Raw genomic sequence first — 25,627 nt, 5'->3', positions numbered from 1 at the left:
CGGCGGCGGGAGGCGGCGCGGCCTGTGCGGGAAGGCTCCGCGCCGGAGGGGCGGCGGGCGGCCCTCGCCTTTCCCTGGGGGGGGCCGCGGCAGGCTCGGGCGGCCCCTCCTGCTGCCGCCCCCGGCCCAAGGAGGTGTCTCCCCGCCGCTGCTCCGCCTTCCCCGTTCATCCTTCCCCCGCGCCGGTGCCAGGCCGGGGCTCCCCCCCCGCCTTCCCCGGGGGGGGAGGCGGCGCATCCCGCAGCCTCCCGAGGAGAGCGGGCGCGGGAGGAGGAAGCGGCGCCCTACCCTGCCCGCCCCTCCTTGCCCCGCCCGTCCCTCCCTCCCTCCCGGTGCTGGAGGCGGCTCCTCCTCCCGCGTGTGACCCGCTGCCGCATGTGAGCGGGGCGGAGGGACGGCACCGCGCGGGGCCCAGTGTGGCGGCGGCGGCGGCGACAGGAGGAGGAGCGGGAGCCGGGGCCGCGGCGCGGCGTCCCCCCGCAGCCTCATCGCTGGGCCCCGCTGGCGCCCCGAGCCCGCCGGCGCCCCCCATGCCCGTGTGGTGCTGCCGATGCTCCTTGGCCGGTCACTTCAGGTGAGGCGGCGGGGGAGAGCGGCCGGTGGGTCAGGGCGGCTGCCCGCCGCCCCCTCCCCGGCGCGGGAGCCGGGCCGCGGGGGGAGTGGGGTGAGGGGGCCGGGGGGGGGGGGGGGCGGGGCCGGGGAAGACGGGGGCACCGGCGGGCGGGGAGCGCAGCCGCGGCCGCCGCCCCGGTGCTGCGGCCTCCGCGGGGCGGCTGCGTGGCGCCGGGCGGCCGCCGCGCTCCCCGGCCCCGCGCGTCCCCTCGGCTGCGGCGCTGCCGGGATGCGGCGACGGGCAGCGGCGCTGGGCGGGCGCAGCGCGGGGCCGGCGGCGAGGGGATGGAGGCGGCGCCCCGGGAGGGCGCGCCGTGACCTTGGGCAGCGCTCAGGCGCAGCCCGGGCTGGGAGGAGGTCGGCGCCCGCTGATGCTCGCTCTCGCTTCAGGGTTCGTAGCGCTGCACCCTCGGGGATCCCGGCCCGGGCGGGCGTCGCTCTTCTCGGTTGCTTAAAAAAACCCCAGCAATCTGACGGTGTTAAATTTGCTTCCCGAAGTGAGGACTTGAGACCAAATTTAAATTCCTTTTATATAACGAGTTTTCTGTTAACCGCCCACTACAGTCAATTTACTTAATTTTTTGCTAAAAGTATGGAGGGAATTCTAGGATCTTGCAGAACTGCTACCTGAAAAAGGCACCTCTTATTTTAATAACTTGCGGTAAATTAAGCCAGTTATTATGAAAGAATTATTCTTTTTTTTTTTTAAGCGAGAAAAATATTTACATATATGCTGTGTTTTTTCTCTTAATGGGTTTTCACATCAAATAAAAGTAATTGACTAAAACGCATTAAAAAGCAAAAAAACCCGTGAATAGTTGTGGAATCTAAGTGTTTGGCAGAATGTAACTCTCAAGGTTATTTGCTGTGACCAGCATAAGGTAAACTAAGCACTAGCTTTGGAACTGACTCATCCTTTGGCCCACTTGCATCTCTGCAGGACTACAGCCATACGTATCTTTACCAAATCCCCACTGCTGCAAAGCTGTCTACCATGAGTTTTTATCAATATGAAAACTTCTGGTATTTGGTGGCTTTCAGTGTTGTTCAAAGGTTAGGAAGATGGTGGCGTTAGCGGCCCCTAACTTAAGGTCTTCCTGAGTTCTGGGATGATGTTCTTGCGAAGGAATTGCATGTTCCTGACAGCAGCCCTTCATCTGCTTCACGTGCACAATAGCTGAGAAACTGCGCGTTGTATGCGGGCGTTTCTATGCAAAACTAGATTCTGCACTATACCAGTTAGGTAGTTTGACATACACTACCTAAGCTGCACAGAAGAAACATTTTTATTGTTAAAGATTCTTTTGTAGCCTACAGCACTGTGCATATATCCCATAAAAGAGGTTTTGAAATGTTTCTTTTGGTTTTTATCTTCCATCTAGCACAGCAAGTATATTAAAACCACACTAGAATACGCGTGCTTTCTTTAAGCCCGTCCTTTGCAAAGCATAGTGTAGTATCGCCTTAGTTAACTTGGACCAAAGGCTGGAAAATAATATAGTCTACCTGTGCCTATCTAAAAGTGGAGGTGAAAAAAGCAGTATGATAATTAGATATCTTCCCTCTGCCTTCTGCTCATCTGCATCTAACTCACGCTGTTTGCATGTTATGCGTCTCCAAGATCAGGAGGAGCTAACGTGCAGCTGTAACCAAACAGTAAGCACGTAAGTCGCGAACTTTTTTTGTTGCAGTGCGGGAAATAGAGCTATAAAGTACTTGCTTTCTGAAATAAATACAACCTTAGAATAGCTCCCTACCCTATTTAACAAGGAAATAACTATCAGAGAGCTCTATTACACTGTGCGCCAGTGCTGTTATTACTGTACAGCTCTGTCTCTAGTGTTACTTCGGACTTCCCCATCGAGGAAAAGCTTTTGAAATACTTAGCAGAACCTTCAGTCTTGCATTGAGGCGGCACATAACATACGTGGCTTCTTGAAGGCCGTGGGAATAGGATCCATGTCTTACACTTTTGGTCCCACCTGGAAAATAATTCCTGAAATACTGGAATCGCTTTAAGATATGCAGATTCTTAGGAAGTAAATAAGACTACTTTTATTTATTAAGTTAATTATTAAAACTGTGTTTGTAAAGAGAAAAATGTTTATTTTTCATTAAAAAGTTGTTAAGTCTTTATTTTGAAGACTTAATAAAATAACTGCCAATAACAGACTATTTTTAATTTGCCTCTGCCTTTCTAGCTAAACAGATAGTGCATGCTTCTTCAATGACCTGGAAAGGCTTCAGAAAGGGCTCCTAAATAGTTAAGCAGCAAACAATATAAAAGAAGTGTTCGTAGTCTAGAAGCACGTTTAGACGGTGAAGAGCTATAAGAGGAACCGAAGTGGATGTTGCAGAGAAAGAACTGAGAAATCTAGGAAAATGACTAGGGGTGAAAGCAGTCTGCTGCGCAGTAGCCGACCTGACTGCGTGGCCGTTCCTTTTATAAAAAGTTTTCTTTTAACAGCGGTAAAACGGGCTGTGTCTAGGGCTTATGGGGATCATGCTTTTCTCCATCTTCACACCATTGCCAGCTTTAACCAGCCTTCCTTCTACTGGAACAGAAATTTGTTGAGGCAAAGTCCTCTGTGCTGCTCAGTAGGTAGGAAGGGATACGAACGGCTGCTGTTGTACCTTAGCTACTCCTTCAGCCTTTGGCTGGCCTTAATGTCGTTAATTGGCTAGGCAGTGTGTATCTCCCTCTTTTGATAAGGATAATGAGGAATGAGTTCTGCTGAGTGTGGGATCAAAATAATGCTCGCTGGTTATATTTCGGCTTTGTATAAACTGAAATTAGAAATCTGCATCTCTGCAGAGCCATCTGTGCCTTTTTGTTATCCTTCTGTAGACTTACTAGGAGAAAGTGGACTTTTTAAAAATGTGTTAGAAAAGCTGTGCTGAAGAATAAAATTTTGTAGATTGGATGAAGCATATCTGTTCTGGTCTTGGTTTTGCCAATTCCATAGCTCTTAAAGTAAAGCATCAAAAGCAACTTTATTTTTTAAGAGACTGTTCGGACAACAGTTTAACTGTTTAATTTTAGTTTTCTCCTATCTGTCCTTCTTAATTAGAAGTTACAGCGGCCCTGAAACTGAAGGACAGCTTTTGAATTCCTTCGTGCAGTATTTTGGTGACAGCCTTGGGAGGAAGGTTAAAAGAATGCCTTTAATTGAAGAAACTGTTCTTCCTGGGGACTCCCTCCTTACTCTGCCTGTAGTAATAATAGGTGAGTTTTTTCACTTTTTTTAAGATTATCTGTCGCTGCCATTGCCTTTATAGACCTGCTGCATGATGTCATTTATCATTAAATAACTAATGCTTAGCATCCTTAGAGTGAAGATGTTTATTAGAGTAATGCAGTTGTTATGATTAATAACAGTACCATAAAATTATGTTAAGGGCCTTTCTGTTGAAGTATATTTGAATTCAAATTGTGCTTTGACAAAATGAGATGCATTATTTGGCAGCAGATACGTGAGTCTTAACAACTGTTTTGATTCTAGTGTTGATCATATAGGGTTTGATTAATGTCATATATTTACTTCAGGTTGCATGGCGGTTGTTGATGGTGCACCAGTAGAAATTTGTGAGGTTAGATGGGACAGTGAAAAGCATAATGTAATGTGTGCTGTATGTTGGTTAGATGCTAACCTCTCTCATTAATTGCCTTTTTCTTTGTTGCATTCATCACTGATGTCTGAATATTGTCCCATCTTTTCCAAAATGAATCCAAGTCAATTCAACCCATTTAAAACAATAAATTGTAGTTTTGATTAAATAGTTAAAGGCTTGTATTTGTAAAATCTTGCTGAATGACAGGAGAGCAGAGGGAGCAGGCTCCTTAGATACACAGCGTAATTGAGAATGCCAGGATGATTTGTATTGGGCCAAGGTTTTTCAGCAACAGCTGGTCACCAGCTCCTTACTGCCATGACTTGATGAGGGGATAAAGAAAAGATCTGGGGTAAAGGGGGTTTTCAGTAATCTAGTCCAAAGCTGTTGGGACCACAGCAAACCACCAGCTTTAATTGTACCTGCAAACAAGCAGAGATTCCAGAGAATGGTGTTTCAGTGTAAGGCGCTCACAGTAAATCTCCACAGCTTTGAAAGACTGGTGTTTGTACAGTGCCTTTTCTCAAAGCTCTCTTCATGACAGCTTAAAATAGTACTCATGTAATACACTTACGTGGATGTGACAGACATGAATCACTTGCTGAGTTCTGCATCATAGTTGAAGAGCAACAGTTTCCTGGCATTTTGTCAACCTTAGTATAGGTTTGCCATATGGTTAATGACTCAGTTTTCACTGTTTAGTTTTGCAAATATGCATTATGCAAATACCTGTGCTCAATACTTATTTTGTCTAGAACGCCTTTCTATGTGCTGACAACAAACACAGCTGCCTTGACTACTACTTCTTGAAAAATAAATGTGTGTCCCAAATGCTTTTTCACAGATACATTTGAGACACTTCACAAGCTGCTCTTCTCCATTGGCAGCCTATTATCACTAATTCATTGGCTGTCTGAAGAGCCTTAAAAGGAATCTAAAATGATTTAATAATGTAGTAGAGGAATACAAATATAATTCTCATCCCCCCCATATATGCACACACGCACACTGCCTACTGGTTTAATCTTCTCTTTGTGATAACCGTATAGCTGGAGTTAAACATTCTTTTAGCTTCCTAGGGCCGTCTTCTTCTCATTGCACTATTTTATTAATCAGAAAGAAAAAGATGGCACACGTGTAAGCAGTTAACTTAATGATGAAACAATCACTTATATTGCCCTTTCTTTAATTTCACCATCCCCTTTTTCCCAGTTTAAGATTTGATTCTAAGCTTGTGCTGCATATTGTACTGCAGTTCTGCACAGAGTACTAAGCAACTGTGGTGGTATTAAGTAACTTCTGTGCTGTACCTGTCTTCTTCAATAAATTGGGAAGAAACGGGTACATTCCATTTGAATTAATTGGGATTGAAGAATTTCACGCTAGAGCTCTAAGTCTAGAGCATGTTCTGTGCTAAACACTTTAATCTTCTGCACTAGTTTTGAATATTGCTTTAAAACACAATGTTTTAAATTTTCATTCAAATAACAAGGTTGTTATGATGTTTGAAGTTAATTATTTGCTTTAAATTTAGACAAATAATGTAAAGATGATTGTACTGTAGTTTACTGTTGATCAAGAGAAGCTTCTGCTGCTATTCAATCAAAATATTAACTGCTGCTTAAATGAACAGGGCCATGGGGTTTTGGGATATATTGATTGTATATCTAAAGTTTGTATAATAGTAATATCTCTCAGTTGCTATCAGAGCCATTATTGGAAGCATTGTGTGTAAATAAAGAGCAAACTCCTCAGGTATAAATTTTTCATTTCAAAAAGATCCCCCCCCAAGGATGTTTTTAGAAAATCATAGCAAGTCTAATTGCAGACCTTGCATCTGAAACTTAATCTTGTGTGTTCTTGAGAGCATATTCATGAGGGAATTTCTTTCCCTAGGACTCAGTCTGCTCAAAGAATAGGAACTGGGTTTGGATCAGCTCTCTGGATGGTCCCAGGGAGGGGCTAGGGAGCTCGGTGGCAGTAATTCACCTTAACATAATCCCTGTCCTCAGTAATTTCCTTGGCCCTTTCCAGCCTTTGTTTTGGCAACTTTTGTTATCCATTTGGTTCTTTTTAGTCTTATGCAGCAGGAATAATCTTTAGCACGGCATCCTTGGATATGGCACACATTTTTCTCTTTCCATCATGGAGTAGCTTCCTTTACACCCCAGTAGGAAAAAAATATCTAGCTACATCTTTGTAAAAAGAAACAATTTTTTTTTACTATGCACGAGATACAGTTCTAAAAAATAGTTAAGAATTTACTCAGTCATGGGAATGCTTGTGAACTATAGGTATGATTAGAGTGTTTTCACAACTTCATGCAACTTTGTTATGGATGGTTTCAATGTATTGCTAAGGTTCTCTCTCGCATCCGTCTCCAGCGTGGTCAGTGGGTGACTGGAAGGGCTTGCACCCAGGTTCAGCTTTAAATTAATTCCTGGACTGAAGCGTACCCGGCTATCTCATGCTGGTGTGTTTGTGGGAGGGTAGAACAGTGTGAGAGTAAGGAAGAGTATTTTCGCTGTCTGAAAGATTCCTTACGGTCTTTTTTGTAAATGGAAGAATAAGAATGGAAGTGGTTTGGGAAATAATACAGGCAGGATCACCAAGACTTAAACTTTTTGTTACAGATTTTTGATTTAACTGTCTTGGGAGATCCCAGTGATGGAAATCCATGGCTTTCCCAGACAGTCTTTTTCCAGTGCTTTATGGTCCAAACAGTACGCAGGCACTCTAATGCCATTATTTTTGCCTCTACGTTCTGGTGCAAAACCCAGATTGTTTGGTAAAAGCCTTTAAGGGACTCATTGTGCAGTCTCTCATACTTGTTCAGGTTCTAGACCTTTAGAGAAGGCGTGCTGATTGAAGATTTTTTTACAGCTTAGCAGTCTTAGCCTTTGAAGAGCTTATCTGTAGTGAGCCCAAATTATTTTCTTGTAGCCCATGACTGATCAGTCTACACACTCAGCATTGTAATAAAGTATGGGATATAATGCTAGTGAGGAGCAGAGTGATGAGTGTAGCTTGATGGAAGAGGGAAAAGAGATCTGATGTATGAAGAGACTGGGAATGAACAGGGTCTCAGCAAACTGATGGGGGATTTAGAGACTGCGAAATCAGAAAAAGGAGAAGACAGAGGCATTGGAGAAGTGGGATTGGAAACAGGTGATGGACTGTGTGCAAAGGTGATGGGGAACAGGAAAAAATGGGTGAACTTCTGAGATCAAGAGCTGAAATGGTAGGAAGTACGAGCTAACAGCCTAACGATGAGTGCTATATAAAAACGTGAATGAATTCGTAACTTCATCTTTAGCCCAGAATTTGAACAGTGTGTGGTAAATACCATGTGTGGCACTCTAGATGGAAAACAAAGACAAAATACTGAATAGTGCCTCATTAGGAGAACACTATGCTCTTCATTCAGTTAATGAGGAAGAGGAGCTATAGAAATCACAGTACATAGTCACATGTTTAAATTCTGTATCATAGCACATACTTTTCTGACTTCAGCTTTGCCTAGCTTTTGATATTGCAACATGAGCATTACTTCTGTATTTGTATGTTATAAATATGGTCCCCTACTTTGTTCAGTCCTAGTCAAACAAATAGAAATAATTACCTTATGGTAATGTATTGGTCCCATCCATTTCACACCTTTAATAACAATTTGAAAATACATTAGTCTATTAAAATTGCAATAATGCACATAAATTAATTATAAAATGTTACAAAAAATATATAGGATGTTTGAATTGATACTATTGCTGAACGATGAATGTGGTCTTACATGACTTCCTTGTACTTTACAACTTATCTACTGTATCTGTCTTCACTCAGCTTTTACATTGCTGTTGTGCTGTGTCTGTAGCTTCTCATCTGACTTGCACAGTCTTCAGCTTTCTGCTTGTCTCTTTTTCTTCCTTCTTATTTCATGATCAGATCTGAAGAGCATATACTCTAGGTTGTCTTTCTGTTCTGTGTTTTACAGTACCCAGCGTAAGTGGGAACACAAAGTTGTAAGATGGCAGTAATATTCAGATATCACTGTGATTGACAGGCAGACTAGATCTTATCCATTGGATCATTTTCACACAAGAATAGTGAATTTGACGTAGTCCATTATGAAGTTCCTTCATATGCATTTTATTTCATGGTGTAAACAGTCATTCGTTTCTTGTTACCTGAAAAATGTTTTGCTCAGTTTATTTGGAGGAAGTTCCTACGGCAGGCTTTATTTTAACTGTGAAGTTTATAAGCTGCTTTGAATCAGGACAGTGTCACATTATACTACTTTAGGATGATTTTGTTGCTGCTTATTTAGTGACTTACAACCTTTAGGTTTTGACATTTTTACTAAAGCAGTAACTTCTTTCTTTAATAGGAAATGGACCTTCAGGAATTTGTCTTTCTTACCTGCTCTCTGGATACAGGCCATATTTATCTCCTGAAGCTATACACCCGAACCCCATTCTACATACAAAATTAGAAGAAGCTCGACATCTTTCCATTGTTGATCAAGTAAGCTTTGAATTACAGAATCATAGAATGGTTTGGGTTGGAAGGGACCTTAAAGATCATTTAGTTCCAACCCCCTGCCATGGGCAGGGACACCTTCCACTAGACCAGGTTGCTCAAAGCCCCATCCAACATGGCCTTGGTTGCCATCTTGTCTAGCTTTTTTCCTCCTGCAAGCTGGATTATGAAACGGTAGGCTTTCTTTAATGATCCTGTTTAAAATGCTTTTGCAACTTACATAAGTAGTGCCATAGACAAAAAAAACACTTAATATTCTCACTCCACAAAGAATCAGACCACAGTAAAGCTCAGTAACTGTGTGGCCTTGAACAACTAGCTTTATCTTTTGGCCTCTGTTTTTCCTACCTGTGCAATAAAGAGCAGTATATATCTTCTTTAGTGGCTTGTAACAAATTACATATAGGGCACTTCAGATGAAAAGCAATGCATTTTAAGAGCTGCTTATAAAAAAAAAATTCAGATTGCATTGTAAAGAACCAGCCTGCTTACTTAATCGTATTTCTAATGCATTAATAAGTTATTTTGTTATTCTGTTAATTTCAATAAAATCAACTCATGACCATTAGATCCTATCCTGGGGCATGTGGTTTTTGTGGTTCTTGAGGGCTTTTTTTTTTTGTGATGTTTTTTGGTTTTACAGTCTGCCCTTTGTCATGTTCTTACTACTTGCTAAAAGTGTCTAAAGCACCACTTGGTCAGAGAGTAGCTGATGCAAGAATTCCAGCTTTCATGTCCTAGGATGTTTGGACACTACCATAAAAGAAAACATGCTGCTAACATACTTCAAGTACACATACTTAAAGTTAGAATCTTCCTAAATAGCACAAGTCTCATTAAGACTTCATTTTTTAGTAATATTAGGGACGTATATCCTCCATAAACACAACCCATTTTTCTTTTCTGAACAGTATGCATCCTTCAGTGTTTGTGTTGCACTCACAATTGTTTTTGTGCTGAATTTTTTATCCACATACACATCCACTTTTTCTGTCTCATTTGATGAGTTAAATCTTCTCCATTGTTTTTCTCCCCACTTGTCCATTTGTTTGTCACGTTATCGTTGTTTTCTACTCACTTCAGTATGCTCCTGATGGATTACTCACAATACTATCACTAACTGTATTGCCTGCGTGACTAATTTATTTGAAATACAAACATGCATATGTGTTTGTAGTGGGGAAGTAGGGGTTGTTTGGCTTTGGGGGGGGGTTGTTAGTTTTAGTGCTGTGCTGTTTGCATGTAATGTTGACTTCAAGTCTCAAGGTTTGTTTTTTTTGGCAGGAGAGTAAGTTGCCTAAGCTTTTGGCTACAGATGTTTCATGTCCTTTATCCTCCCCCGACCCCCTGAGATTTTCCCAATTTAGGAAGCTAAACTGTCCTGTCTTTGTCAGCAAAAATTAGCCTTGTGGCGAATTCTTTCTTTGGATCTCTATTCTGTCTTCAGATATTTCCCATTGCATCACGAAGTTTTTAGAACGTGCTGGTTAATAGATGCTGAAATGTGAACATTTTAAAAAGTTCTAGAAATTAGAAGTTCTTAGAAATTCTCAACATCAACTGCTTTGTAAAATAAGCCTAGTTTTAATTCATTTTTAAAAATAATACTTATAATACCTCCATTATTTCAAAATATAATAACGTTAGTGTTGGAACTGCCTAAGAGCTGTCAAAGAAGCTTTTTCTACTCAATCTTTAAAACTTAATGTTTTTAGATTCCCATTTTGCTTTATCAAAATGTGGCTCCTAGAAATACTAGCAATTCTTCGTTAAAAGAGGTGCTCTCATTACCATGTACCAGTACTTAAAGGGGAGCTACAAAGAAGATGGAGACTCCCTTTTTACAGGGAGTCACATGGTGAGGACAAGGGGTAATGGGTACAAGTTACTCCCAGGGAGATTCTGGTTGGACACGAGAGGTAAATTTTTCACAATGAGAACAGTCAATCATTGGAATAATCTCCCAGGGAAGTGGTTGACTCCACTACGCTGAACACGTTTAAGACTCAGCTGGACATGGTGCTGGGCCATCTTGTCTAGATTGTGCTAGAAAGGTTGGACCAGACGGTCCCTGAGGTCCCTTCCAACCTGGTATTCTATGATTCTATGAAAAGCTGTCTGCTATCTATAAATATAAATGTTACTAAGTTGCTCCGATCTCTGAACATTTGTCCCTATATTTCTTTTTCTACAATGAACTTCAAATACTGACCTGCCGTGGTATTATTGTGTTATTAACATGTAATTTTTAAATGAGTAAAATGTATTATTCGGAGTTATAGAAGAACTTAATCGTGGCAGTTATTTCTGAAAAGTGTTGTGATTGAATCTCTACATTAAATACTTATCTCTACTTAAAATGCAACTTGAACTAATTGTCTTTTCTTTTGAAATTCAACTTCTGTGTATCAGAACAGCATGATGAACAGTAAAAGTTGCATGAACAGATCAAACTTTCTTTCATACTTCAGGATCTGGAGTACCTGTCTGAAGGCCTTGAAGGACGCTCTTCAAACCCAGTTGCAGTGCTTTTTGATACACTGCTCCATCCTGATGCTGACTTTGGGTATGACTACCCACCGGTTTTGCACTGGAAGCTAGAACAACATAATTATATCCCCCATATAGTGCTTGGTAAAGGACCACCTGGTGGGGCTTGGCATGTGAGTAAAAACTTCATATCGCTTCCAGGGTAACGTGATAATTTTGTGGTTTAGGGGTTTTCTTACTGTCTAAGGCTGTTCTAGATAGTAATGGCAATTGCAGTTTCAACTGGTTAATTACCAAAGCCCAAATATGTTAAGAGAGATGCGAAAGGAAGGAAAAAGCTGTCCTTAATTTGAGGATCTGTGACCATGACCACTATCTTATGTGGGTTTTTTATTAGTTTTGATTTAATGAATTATAATGAAGAGTATTTTCTATTACTTTTTTTCTCCTGTCTTTGCATTGTTTCCAGGTGCTGTTTATACAAAATCTTAAATCTTAATGTTCATATCCTGTTGGTTTCGGACTTTTTTTTTCTTGTTTTGTATTTTAAATAACTTCCTTTTAGTTTCCCTTTCACTTGTTCTCTCTTCACCTTCTGCTTTATTAGATCATGTAGTTGCTCCTTAAAATAGTATCTAACTGTAACACGAAAAGTAGTTCATCAGCACTTCATGTAATGTCCTGGTATTATGCTATGGTATTTTATTGCTCTAAATGAGTACAATGAGAACTTCACTGTGTTCTACATAAATGTATCCATTTTGAAATGTATCTGGTCATGCATCTGTTTTTTTTCTCCATAGTCCATGGAAGGCTCTATGCTAACAATCAGTTTTGGAGACTGGATGGAATTGCCTGGCCTCACCTTTAAGGAGTGGGCAGCTAGCAAACGCAGGTAAAGATATTGCATAATGTATTTGGGAAATGCAGTTGCTGTAAGAATCCAGATAACATTATTTTAAGAACTGGAAAACATTCAGACTTCATTGTTCACAGGAGGGCTTCTTGTTTTGTTTATTAAATTGCCTAATGGCACTGGAAATGATACTGCTGTGTGTACTGTGATGGAAAAAAATGGACAATGGTTGGCCAGAGTAATTGCTTTGAGTGTATCAAAAGCACACATATTAGCAGTGGTGTGTTTTAGCAGCATTTCACAAAAAGAAGCACTGTTACTGTAAGCAGTTTTGATCAGAGTTGAGGGAAGATTGAGGGAGGAATTTAAAATCTACTGAAGTATTGGAAGTTCCTCTTTCAACATCGATGCAGCTTAAGTTGCTGTGCACACTAGCTTTCTTGTAATTCAGGAAGTTGTATATTTCAGTATTTGCTTTTACAGGCAAAGCTGCGGCATCTGAAATGTTGCTATCTATGAATTTTTATTTTAAGAGCATAATTCAGTATTTCCCTATGTTATTTTCTAGTAGTAAATTTCTTGGAAAAATTTTAGAGAAGAAAAATCACTGTCTTGTACAAGCTCACTTTTTTTACTTCATTATACAATTAGTTCACAAAGGTCTGTGTCAGCAGATGAACCTGGGAACGCTCTACATAAGCTTTTTCTAAAATTTTAATTTCCCTGACTTTGTTCTAGCAAAATTAAAGGAAGTTGTTCTTCTACCATGTATGGCAAAAGAAGAAGTAGAATTACTTGGGCATATGTCTTTAAAGGCAGTCTGTTACTCATTTCAGGACAATACTTCTAGTGAAGGAAACAGTACCTTTGTTCTTTAATCGCTTTCTTAGATAACCACAGTAATCTTGCCTCCTTATTAACTGAAATCCCATAAGCTGCTTATTATCTGAAGCTAATTTGCTTATATTACAGTTTTCAACAATACTAGAAACAGAAATGCTAACCTGTTACACTACAATTAAACAAACATATTTAAAAGTATTGATGATAATGGAAACTTGTAGTCATGTAAAATAGTTTCCTAAGTTTCCTTGTAACCGGTGTCACACTGTGGCATTATCCTCTTCAATAAGTATCTCATCAGGATTTTCAGACTAGTAACCTGAACATTTAAAAGTACATATGCTATTATCTTGTTAATCTATGAGAATGAGTAGCCTGATTTCTTGTAAATACGCTTTTAAGCATAATTCAGTGGCAATCCTGATGTTTGCTACTGTTTCTTTTGCCTTCTTCCTAGAGCTTACTTCTAAAAAAGCAGCAAAATTCATGCACCTGCTCAAAATAATTACATTTTCAGCTTATTTTTTTTATTAAGGAGAATGCAATAAACATGAGAAAAGCATAGATGTAATATCAGGATTGCAGTGCAGAAATGTTTTTTATCGGACACTTGGACATCATTTACATAGTTGCATTAAGGTTCTATGTCATACTTGCTTTTTTTGTTCCTGTGATATGGAACTACTTAATTTGATACTTACTGAACTTACCTGTAGCCAAGGGAGAGATCTTTTGCAAAGTATAATGAAGAATACTTGACTCAAGTAATATATCGAACCTAGAGTTTCAAACTAAGCACTTAACAATTACTGTGATATTTAATTACTTGTATCCTAAGTGTATTCTCACTGAGTACTAGTTTGTTGACAGTCGTGATGCTAAACTGGCTTTGTAAAACACTTCCATACGGACCTACTGTGATGCTGCACAGTTTTGTCATGCTTAATTTGTTAATCACCATAGCACTTTACATTGTAAAGATTTACAACTATTAAAAAAAAAAAAAAGTTAGCTTGACTTGTGTATCAGGAATCAAAAGAACAAATAAAACAAATTGACTGCATTTAAAGATATTGAACCCAGTGTCAGTTACACGGAGCAGATTCAATCCTCTTAAATTTGACTGTCGTGTGGTATGTCATATATGATATTCAGATTACCAATAAGGTCTAAATATTAACTGGAACCATTCAATTTTGTTTCAGAAATATAAAGAGTGATCGAGTAATGCCAGAGGAAATAGCTTGTTATTATAAACACTATGTTAAAGTCATGGGCCTCCAAAAGAATTTCAGAGACAACGTTTACATAACATCGGTATCCAGGCTTTACCGAGGAAAGGATGATGAAGATAGAAGTCAACTGAATGAAAATATTTCAACACAGCATTTGGAAATGGAAGACGGACAGAAATCACTGATTAAGAGAAACTGGGAAGTCAGAGGTTATCAGCGAGCAACAGATGGTTCTCATGTGCCCTTCTGCCTCTTTGCTGAGAATGTGGCTCTTGCCACGGGAACCTTTGATTCTCCTGGACGACTACAAGTTGAAGGAGAAGACTTTCCTTTTGTGCTTCATTCCATGTCTGACTTTGGAGCTGCTATCAGCAAGGGAAAGTTACGTGGGAAGGCAGACCCTGTGTTAATTGTGGGTGCTGGACTTACAGCAGCTGATGCAGTACTGTGTGCCTACAACAACAACATCCCAGTAATCCATGTGTTTCGTAGAAGAGTTACCGATACAAGTCTAATTTTCAAACAGTTACCTAAAAAGCTTTACCCTGAATACCATAAGGTCTATCATATGATGTGTACTCAGTCACATACCGTGGACTCTAACCTACATTCTGCTTACACTAGTTTCCCTGAACACAATGTACTTTCCTTCAAGCCTGAAATGAAATGTGTTCTTCAGAGTGCCTCCGGACTGAAGAAAATTTTGAAGTTTTCTGTAGCCTTAGTTCTGATAGGTTCTCACCCAAACCTTTTCTTTCTAAAGGACCAAGGACATAGCATAGGTCACCACTCTAATCAGCCCATCACATGCAAGGGGAATCCTATAGAGATTGATCCATATACTTATGAATGCACTAAAGAAGCTAACCTCTTTGCTTTAGGTCCTCTGGTGGGAGACAACTTTGTACGGTTTTTAAAAGGAGGTGCATTGGGCATTGCACGATGCTTGGCAATAAGACAAAAGAAGAAACATGAATTGATTGAAAGTGGGGATGGAGGAGGTGATGGGGTACCATAAATGAGGCGTTAGAAACTTACACATACAGGATTACAGATGTAGTCTAACAGAACGCTCACTGACAGCGAAAGTTGATAGCAGTCACATTTCTGTTGTATACAAGTAACCTGCACTTGTATTGCTTGGTAAAGGATGCTGATACTACAATACTTCACCTTTTCAAAATAAAAAAAATTGATCTGCTATTACAACTGATCTCTACTCAGCTGGAATTAGTTCCAGATAAACAGAAAATGAGACTAACTTACATTGACCTGCCTGTCATTTCTTGCTCAGCTAAAAGAGCAGACTTCCTCTGGGAAAATCAATGCCTACCAGAGTGGCTTTACATTTTAGTGTCAAATGTGACAAAATATTTTTACCATGAAATCAAAATAAGTTCTAAAAGCAGAAAGCTTGCTTAGTACAAAGTGATTCTTGGTCCCAAAGCAAATTTGGAGCCTTCTGCTTAAAACAAGGATTTTATTTATTTGCCGTAATAATACAGTAATACTTGGAATGAGCACTTAGTAAAATGGTTTTTACTATAAGAAGGGTTTCTGTAAGCAAGAAGTATTCCTCAGCAGTTATAAATTATCCTATTTGATAATTGCAATAAAAGAATAAGCATTCCCATTTAATCTTTACTACATGATTTGACACAATCCATTAATGTTTTTTCACACTATGCCTAGAGTGGGGTGAGTGCAGAAAGACTAACATGAGATGTTCCCCTACAGTGATATGTACATTCTGAGAATACTCATTAACATAAACAATAAAGTACTGATATAAGTGCTCTTATTACAGTGTCAATATAATGAATATCTAGTGTACTACTGAAAAATTAAGTACATGAGAAAAAACTTAAGGGTTTTTTGCTTCCTAGCTCAGGAAGACTGAATGGGATTACTTGACTGATGAAGGTGGGTGATAGATATTCTCATCTCCCATTTGACCAAGTATTGGTTATTTCTCTTTTTTTCTAGAGTAGCACATAACACTAAAACTGTTCTAGCCTGCGGTTTTTGAAACTTGAAAAAGGCTTATATCTCACAGCCAGCTAAAAAACAAACAAACCAAACCCAAAACAAACATGCTGTAGTTCCTGTAAATCTTAAAGCTTGTTATGAAAGACAAAGACTTAACTTGTACCTACCTCTGAATTGAAGTTTCACTTTTCTGCTCCATAACATAAGACCTAGATTTCATTTGCTGGGGTTTAGAGTAGTTGTTAGTTTACCTAAGCACAGTCATGGGTTATTCACCATAGTGAGGTAAGCAACAGCTCAGTAGAAAACTTAAGTTATCTTCCAGAACTCTCCATAGACCAAGTGCTTGGTTTTAACAGATTTATTACCAAACATTTTAATTCAGGTCCAATGTGATGGAATAGATGTTATTTAATTTAGTGTTTTGTTTGGGGCTTTTTTGTGTTGAAGAACATCATGTTAGTTTAAGATACTGTATTTGCATGATTAAAATCTCCGTATTGGAACTCAAACAGATTTTTAAAAGGAAATTTGGCTTAGACTTTGTGAAACTGCTAGTGCTTGCTGGTTTCCCAGCTGTCTAACTTTCATAAGTTGTAGATACCTATATGCAATAAATGCCTGTTTTCTGTGCCTACTGAATTTTGGGGTTCTGTGGCTACTGCAGGCCTTTATGCATCTAAGTTACTCAGACTTCGGACATAGAAGTTGAAAAGGTAAAGTATGCAAGGATTAAAATGACAGTATTTTCAATGAAAGTCCAAAGTAAATTACGAAATGATTCTACTACTACTACTAAATTTTAGTTTAGAGCCAACTTAATTGCATAAAAATAAACACAAATGAGGCAAAGTTCATATTAATTTCTGCCTTGCCTACATGGTTGGGTTTAACCAGGCATTGTCAATACTAGTCAAGATACCTTTTTATACTTATATTGAGCTGGTTTTAGTTATGCTAAATTCTAGGCTTATTTTCTTCATAATTGAATTGAGATTCTATAATTTGCCGCCTTTGGCAAAAACTGTGTATGTATAGATCTATCCTAAACGTGTGATACCTAATAATTTTAACTGAGAATCAGTGTTACAAATGCTAAATACTTGATTGTAGAACTTTATTGCAGTTAATATATTGGGAGTACATCTGTGCTGTGATTACATTCCTTCAGTTTTGTGTCAATATAAATGTCCAAATACAGCGTATCATGTCATGTTGCTGCATTTTCATTTGTCACATGAAACGTTTAAAATGCCAACAAAAGAAAGGAAGTACCTTACTTAAACAGTTATTTTGCGAAAAGGGGAGAAAAGCTTCAAACAGCCAAATCTCTCGCCTCAGCTGCTGCAGCTGCGTACAGGCTGTGTGTGTTGTAGTGACAAATTGGTAGCAGATTTTTGTCCTGTTGTTACACAGGTATCTTTCACTGCAGTATTACAGCACCTTGAGGTTTAACTGCTTTTTTCTTTTATCAGTCTTGCCAGTATTTTTGAGATAAATCGCATGTGAGACCCCTTAGTTGGGCAGAGTATTTTTCTCACTGGTCATGTTTATGAAGCCAGTATGAAAAGACTTTTTTTGACCAAAGCTTTACTAAAAAATCATCCTGTTTCTTCTAGGAATTGCTAGTTTTAAAATTGTAGCTGGACTTTCTCACTTTTGGGTTTCTGATTCTGAGAGAAATTTCTGTTTCTCTCCTTTCTGGTATTTGAGAGAATAAGATGTAAAAATTCAGCCTTTGCCTTAGGATAGTTTTACCTAAAGCATTATATCATACTTATTGCATTTATTGTGGATTAGATGTTGGCACTGAATAGTTGTCTTTTGGGGAAATACTTTGTTTCTCAGATTAAAACTAAAAAATAATTTGAATTTCCTGTATGTTATAATAGTTCCCAGAAGGGAGACTGCTACTTTTAGCTCTTCTTTCAGTGAGAAAGATAAGCTTTTAAACATTATGGATTTAAAAAGAATGCTTACTCCTTAAGCTTTATTACTAAAATACAGACAGGAAGAATATAATTTTCAGCTAAAGGAATTTAATTTGGATTTATAGACTTTGTAAAGGTATGTTAACCTGTACGGTGTATTTTCTAATAGGCTAGTGGGAAAATGGCTCTTACATTTGGGTTTGGTTCTTAATGCTGAATGTGTCTCCTAGTTAAATTATTGCCAAGATTATTTTAAGTAGAATCCAGCTGTTGAACTGGGACTAAGATTTGTCATAGTAGATTTCCCTAAATCTGCCTTATATGTGATTATTTAACTATAGGTGCTTGTTAATGAAGGCGCCTGCCAGGGTGGTGGGAAACAGCACAACCTTTCTTTTGGTTTCCAGTAGATGATGGACTTCTGCTTAAAACATTTTCCACAAAAGAGTAAGGCTAAGTTTTACCCTGGTGAGTAAACGCAGGAATGCTTTCTGTAAGTAATCCAGAGAGTGGTGACAGTAACGTTGGCTGCTTCTGCCTCAGGAAAATGCATTGCCTTGGGCTAGCAACCAGGGCTTGCCAGTGAATGCATGGAAAGAGTACAGGTCCCAGAAACAGCGCCTATACACTGAGTATAGGGGACAGCAAAGTGCATCCCACAGCCGTAGGTCCCTAGTCCTTAGCATTTAAAGAATTGTTGGGGTGTACTGTATTTTCCTTCTGGCCTGGTAAGTGTAGGCACCTTCTTTTTATTTTTAATGATTAATTTCATAGAGTGATGGTCACATAATGAAAAATACTAATTTTGTAGAGGGAAGTGGCTGTAGCTTCTTTCTCTCGCAGCTCAAGACCTGTGAAAAGCAGGCTAGAGCCAGAAACCCAGAGTACTTACTCAAAGCTGCAGGAAATTAAATGAATACCCAAACTTTGAGGCAGGCCTCACCTGCATACCCAGCTGAAAGGAAGAAAAGGCCATTTGTAGGCCAGCTGCTCTTCAGAGAGAAAGAAAGGGTGTAAAATTTGCAAACTTCGAGTGAGTCCTCACTGATAACAAGCGATGGCCAGTGAGGAACGACGGGAGGAAAGCAGCAAACAATGTGAGCAGTGTGAACTGCAGACCCGTAGGTGCTGACGCGAATCCATGCAGTGTTGACAGGCTGGTGGTCTCCCATCCTCTTGTGTCAAGATCTGCATGCTGTAACTTCAGAGCTCTGCGCTGGAGCTGTTGGTCTAACATGTTGCCATGTATTTTTAATTGGCTACTGACTGAAGTTACACTGAAGTGCAACACATACGTATGAGCTAGAAGTAATTCTATTGCTCCAGAAGCTGTAGGACTGGATCGGTAAGGGGGTGTGCCAAGAGATGAGACTTGGTTGCGCTGGTACCATATTTTCTACTTCTGAGAAAGCAAGCAGGTATTTTCATGTAATAGCAGAATCTGTGCTGTAACAGTGGTAGCTCCCAAACATTTCTGAACAGCAAGAGGTAGCACACGTATGCCTTAAAGGCAGCTGATTATTCGATTTTATTATCATCCGTATAGTAATGATTTCATTTTGAAGAAGTTATGGAACAAAAAATGCTAAAAGGTTTATGCTGTTACATTTTAATTTAGATAACATTTTAGCACCTTACAATAACAATGTTCTGTCATGATTTTGGATTATTTTTTGAGGTGAGAGCAAGATGGGAGCGCAGTACCTCAACTGATATGAGAGGAGAGTTTTTTGGACATTTACTTCCCCCTTTTCCCCTTGCCCAACCTGAAAGAAAAGTCATACTGTGTTTGAAATAACCGTAACACCTGATTCTGTTTAGCAGAATCAATGGAAACTGAAACACTCTTTGACAGAGAAGGGAAGGCTTTGCTACATTAGGGGTACAAATTTGAAGCTAGGATATTGAATTATAAACAGCTCTTTTTTTCTGAAAAAATGTATTTTGGGGAATGTGGTACACTTCAGGTGTTTGAGTTTAGTTACTTTTTGAAGCTTGAGTTACACAAGGAAGTGTGAGGTCAAGGATGAATTTGGGGTAAGGAACAAAGATTATGGGGAAAAAAAGTGATAGCTGAGCACTGTTGTAAGGATGGTTTTGTCTCTGCAGACACTATGGAACATTTCAGCTTAAACAGACCCTGAACTTGAGTTCACATTACACCTGTCTGCATGCCAGCTGATTTTCTAACTGATAATTTTGTACTTCTAGCGCATATTAAGCCAACTTTTATAACCTAGTGGTCATTAGTAGTCATCAAAACCAGGGAAAAAATATACTTCGTATTCTTAGCTCTCCTATCCTTTTGAAAGGACTTGTTCTGGAGACTAAGTTAACCTCATTTGCATTTTCCTCCTCCATCTCTTTATTCTGAGAACACTGGCAATGTGCAAGTATCAGCCTACATTGCCTACAGTGCATGCTTCAATAAACTAAAATTCCGCTTCATATTCCTGGACACCCTCTGTAGACTTACATACCAGCATAAAGAAAATTAACAACTAGCTTTGTTATGTATTGACAAAATATTATGGAATCCTGGCGTTTCTAGGTTCTTTTTTAACTAGGTATATAAATAAAAAAATAGTTGTCCACAAATCTAAAGCTAGAGACAAGACCATCAGAGAGATTTGATACAGTTCCAGGGGGTACTCTGAGGAGAGGGAAATGGTTCATTTTTCATCAGTTTGGATTCTCAGCCCAGCTTCTAGGTGAACACGAGTTACTGCTGTTCAAGAACTGATCCTGCTGCCTTACATCTACCTGGCACAAGTCAGAAAGTCAATACTCTGATCTTGCCCATTTCTCTGTTAGGTCTGGTATGCTAGTTGGGGAATTCCAGTTCTAAATGAGATAAAGGCTTATATTCATCTACCTATGTTTTTGTTCACACACACGATACACCCAGACTTAGAGATACTATGTAAATGTCATTTCCATGTGCCATGCCTCAGTATTTCTGCTTTTGCTGGAGTAAGCTTGGGTCATATCCTTTTCATATCCTTTTTTTTTTTTTTTTCTTTTCATTTTAGATGAGCAATGTAAACACGTACAGAACATCTGCTGTCAGCTGAAATACATTCTCCTTCTGAGCTGCAAGCAACTTGTGAGCAAAACCTCAGCTTTGATTAGATGATAAACCTACCTGAGGCTTGCATGCTAAGCTCGTTTTGTCTTCATGTGTGAAAACTGATGACAGAGGGAAGGCTAAAGGAGTAATATTAAAACAGTTTCACCTAGAGGCCAATTACTTTGGTTTGGAGAAGTGGGGAACTCTGAAGTCAGACTCAAAATTCGGAGAGGAAGAGGCATTCGGAGAGCTGTAGTGCTCAGAAAGAGGGAAAAGGTGTTGGTTTGCATGGATCTGGTACTGTAGCCAATGCTTGAGAGAGATTCTGGTAGCCAAAGCTGGGGCAGAGTGCTAGAGCAAACGGCAGGGAACGCTGTTAGTTAGGGGGATCTGATTTTTGTCTCGCATTTTTGTAGCTCTCTCACTGGAGTGTGGCGATGGTGGCTATCAAAACATTGCAAGGGGAAGTGCGAGGAATAACGGTAAGGAAGACAGTTCAGGTTTTGCCACCTGTGGCTTAAATTCTAAGGAGATACCAGAACACAATCGGAAGGAGGTAATTTGTGAATCAAACACCAGATGTGGCCAAATGTGACCGTGGATAGATTCAAGAAATGGACCAGAGCAAGAGAAGGGGCAGGTGCATGGGAGGGGGGAAAAAGGATAAGAATCAGGACTGAGAACACACCTGTGCAAAACAAACTGGTAATTGGAGTGGGTTAGAGGTAGGTCTATAGCAGAGACTTCAGCTGGTGTATCAGTTACAAACTGATGTTTGATGGTAAACACGTGGAATAGAGCCTCTCGGCCACATCAGGAATGGGGGTAATGAAGGGGGCTTCGCACTCTGGAGGAAGGTGGTGGGGAGGTTGGTGGAGGGACGAAATCAAAGCTGACTGCAAACACGCTTTCTGAATATAGGAACTGGTGCAATGACACAGGAGAGGCCAGCCCTGCTGCACCAGCCCCCCCTCGCTGGGAGAAAATGGGGAGCAAGGGTAGGAGAAAAAGGGGCAGATGGTCACAAATGTGAATGGACAGAAATAGAAAGCAAACTTCAACAGAGTGTCGTGATAGTCTTGCCAAAAAAGGCAGTGGCTTTCCCAGCTGATGGAGGAGAGATGGGAAGTCAGCTGAAACTGGTGTGAGTTAAAACTGAAAATTAAGCATGTTGTTCCTGCAAGGATACAGCACCCATCTTCTATTTTAGTGGTGCATGAAGTAATTCAATCTGCTTTAAACTGTTCAGTGAAGCTGCTGAATGCAAGACTGTATTTTAAAAGCCTTGCTAATAAAAAGTATATTTAGTTTATGTATTGAGTGCATCTCGTTCCTGTGAGCTGTGCAAACAAAGATAATGCATGCTATGAAAAAAGCAATCCTAACAAACCCTCAAACTTTGTTACACAGGAAAATGCAAGAAACAAGATCTGAAGATAAGTTTCTGCTTAGATTTATTTTTGTGAAGAGCATCATTTTGTCAGAAAGGTGGGTATGCTTGCAGATCGTGGTTTGAGGCAGATAAGAGAAACCTTAGATGTCATGTCTGAGTTACTGAACTTTTTTTTAACCTTCTAAAGAAAGTCACCACCACAAATTCTCTCAGGAAACTGGTGAACTGGATGTTGAAACTGCAGGGCACACGCCTCGCAGAATGAAAATGGAGCATGCAGCAATAGTTCTGAACTGCAGAATGCAAAGTTAATTTCCCTTGCTTGTGCTCACAGCTTTTGCTTTACCTGTAAGACTATCTTTATCTCAACCTGTAAGTTTTTCTGCTTTTACCCTTCTGATTCTCTCTTCCCCCACCCTGTTGTGGGGAAGCAAGTGAGCAGCTGCATGGGGCTTAGCTGCCTACTGGGTTTAGGGTAATAAGGAATAAAAAATAAATCTTAAACACCTTCTTCCTGTCCCTCCCTTCTTCTTGGGCTTAACTTCACTCCTGATTTCTGTGCTTCCTCCCCCCCAAGTGGCTCAGGGCGATAGGGAACGGGGGTTGCAATCAGTTCATTGCACGTTGCCTCTGCCACTCCTTCCTCCTCAGGGGAGGACTCCTCACACTCTTCCCCTGCTCCAGCATGGGGTCCCTCCCATGGGAGACAGTCCTCCACCAACTTCTCACATGTGGGTCCTTCTGGCAGGCTGCAGTTCTTCACGAACTGCTCCAGCGTGGGTCCCTTCCATGGGGTGCAGTCCTTCAGGAACAGACTGCTCCAGCATGGGTCCCCCACGGGGTCACAAGTCCTGCCAGCAAACCTGCTCCAGCCTGGGCTCTTCTCTCCACGGGTCCACAGGTCCTGCCAGGATCCTGCTCCAGTGTGGGCTTCCCACAGGGTCACAGCCTCCTTCGGGCATCCACCTGCTCTGGTGTGGGGTCCTCCAGAGGCTGCAGGTGGGTATCTGCCCCATCGTTAACCTCCATGGACTGCAGGGGGACAGCCTGCCTCACCATGGTCTTCACCACAGACTGCAGGGGAATCTCTGCTCCAGCACCTGGAGCACCTCTTCCCTCTCCTTCTTCACTGACCTTGGTGTCTGCAGGGTTGTTCCTCTCATATTCTCACTCCCCTCTCCAGCTGCAGTTGCTGTTGCACAGCAACTTTTTCCCCCCCGCCTTCTTAAATCTGTTATCCCAGAGGCACTCCTACCGTCGCTGATGGGCTCAGCCTTGGCCAGCGGCAGGTCTGTCTTGGACCGGTCTGTCTTGGTCTGTCTTGAAGCCGGCTGGCACTGGCTCTGTTGGACACAGGGAAAGCTTCTTGCAGCTTCCCACAGAAGCCCCCCTGCTACAAAAACCTTGTCATGCAAATTACATGCATCATGTAATCATGTCCTTTATCCTCTACCTCAGAAACTTCAGTAACAGAAGGCCCAAACCAGTAAGCCAACAAGTACGTTTCCTCTAATGTCTGGAGCTGAAAATCATGACAAAATTATGCTAAAATGGAAGACAAGTTTCAGTATTATGAATAAATTTGTTCCATGAATTTGGAGTTACAATTCAAGCCATGGGTCAGTGTTAGAGGTTTAGATGTCTAAGCTTCTCTTTTAATGCAAGCATAACTTTGTGTTTAGTAGCAAAAGGCTCAGGTTCACTAATTGACAGGCTTCTCATCAACCAGATAGCAGATGCAACCGAATTAGAAACCAAGTATCACCTATTAGGCACCCTCAAGTTGGACCCAAAACAGGAACACACACTTGGTATACCTGTAGTCAAGTGCTGATCCTAACTTTTTTTTTCTCAGCACTACTGTGGAAATCCCTACACTGCCCTCCCCTCTTGAGAGCACACAACTGCCTGTGGAAGACTGCAAAGAAATCTGAAGAGGATGTTCGAAGTGTTGATACAGAAAAGACCTCTCAAACAAGACCTATAAAGAAATCTCCAAGTGTTTGTGGGTGCTCCCCCAGTCACATGGTGGGTCAGTCTATCAGTCCTAGGACACTAACAAAAAAAAAAAAAAGTATCAGAGCTGCTCAATTCAACTGTCTGGAGAATTGGATTTGAAGAATCCCAAGTCATATAATGTGAATAGAATAGTGGTCTCAGATGTGCCACCAGGGTTGCTTGAACCCTAGCAGACTGCAGGCTGAGCAGCAAAGGACTTAGCCTTTACTTTCTTGTAAAGGCTCCCTGTATATTAATATCTTTTGAGAATTTCTAAAGTGAAATGACAAGTTCTGTTTTTTGCAACTGTAAACGCAACCTTTCTCAAGGATCTTGTCCACCATTTATATTCTGCTATCCAAGCTATCTGCCTGAATTTAGTAACAACAATCAAAAAGGCCATCCTCAACAGTGTACAAGAGGTGCCCTGTGGGACCAGTGGGTCTTCAACAGGAAAACCTGGAGATTCTCATTGTGACCATAGAAAAATTCACCTCAGGGTGCAACAAAGAGCAGTCAGTACATCTGCTCCAAGAAATATTTCAACTGCTGAAGAACACTCATAGAAATCATCATAGAATGTCCCAAGTTGGAAGGGACCCACAAGGATCATCATGTCCAACTCCTGAGTCTTTTTAAAGGTGTTTGGTGGACAAGATTCAATGTGCCCTGACGCAAGTTACAATACCGCAACACTCTCATGGTAATTACTGAACTCAGAGGTACTGGTCTTGCACTTTGGGTATTGCTCTGGCCAGTCCTGACCAAGTGAGGAAAGACTGGTTTTTGAAGACCAAATATTTTCTGAGACCATACAACCATGTTGACTTCAGCATGTGTGCCATCTTGATATACACAGAACTCAGGATGCTGTTCTTCAAATCTGATACACAACAGAGTGGCTTGAAACAGCTCAGCTCATCTTGCTTGCATGTTCTGAGCTCTCACCAGAGGAAGTAGCTTTCCTTACTAAGTACTTAAATTCAATTACATCAACCAAATTACTTCCTCACATAAAGGAAGAAGATCCTACCATCCTGCCTCTTGAAACAGGATGCAGGT

The 25,627-nt window shown here is 40.7% G+C and overlaps 1 protein-coding gene across 1 annotated transcript; it reads left to right on the top strand.

Moving 5' to 3' along the window:
- Positions 1-376: 376 nt before the first annotated feature.
- OSGIN2 (oxidative stress induced growth inhibitor family member 2) lies at positions 377-17,386 on the top strand. The gene is made up of 6 exons (XM_087750181.1): positions 377-574; positions 3,684-3,838; positions 8,609-8,745; positions 11,232-11,423; positions 12,054-12,145; positions 14,155-17,386. The coding sequence occupies exons 1-6, from the start codon at positions 531-533 to the stop codon at positions 15,200-15,202; spliced, it is 1,668 nt and encodes a 555-aa protein (XP_087606307.1). The 5' UTR covers positions 377-530; the 3' UTR covers positions 15,203-17,386.
- The last annotated feature ends 8,241 nt before the right edge of the window (positions 17,387-25,627 follow it).

Source organism: Nipponia nippon, unplaced genomic scaffold (genome assembly GCF_047370975.1).
Source record: "Nipponia nippon isolate SJK-2023a ecotype South Korea unplaced genomic scaffold, ASM4737097v1 scaffold_1, whole genome shotgun sequence".
In the NCBI taxonomy this organism is placed as follows: Eukaryota; Metazoa; Chordata; class Aves; order Pelecaniformes; family Threskiornithidae; genus Nipponia; species Nipponia nippon.
The sequence above is the reverse complement of the archived record's forward strand: the minus strand, read 5'-3'. Positions and strand labels throughout refer to the sequence as shown.

Coding starts and splice junctions, on each gene's coding strand:
- OSGIN2 (XM_087750181.1), top strand. CDS start 531: ATGCCCGTGTGGTGCTGCCGATGCTCCTTGGCCGGTCACTTCAG. Junction 8,746..11,231: donor ATCTTTCCATTGTTGATCAA/GTAAGCTTTGAA, acceptor TTCATACTTCAG/GATCTGGAGTACCTGTCTGA. Junction 12,146..14,154: donor TGGGCAGCTAGCAAACGCAG/GTAAAGATATTG, acceptor ATTTTGTTTCAG/AAATATAAAGAGTGATCGAG.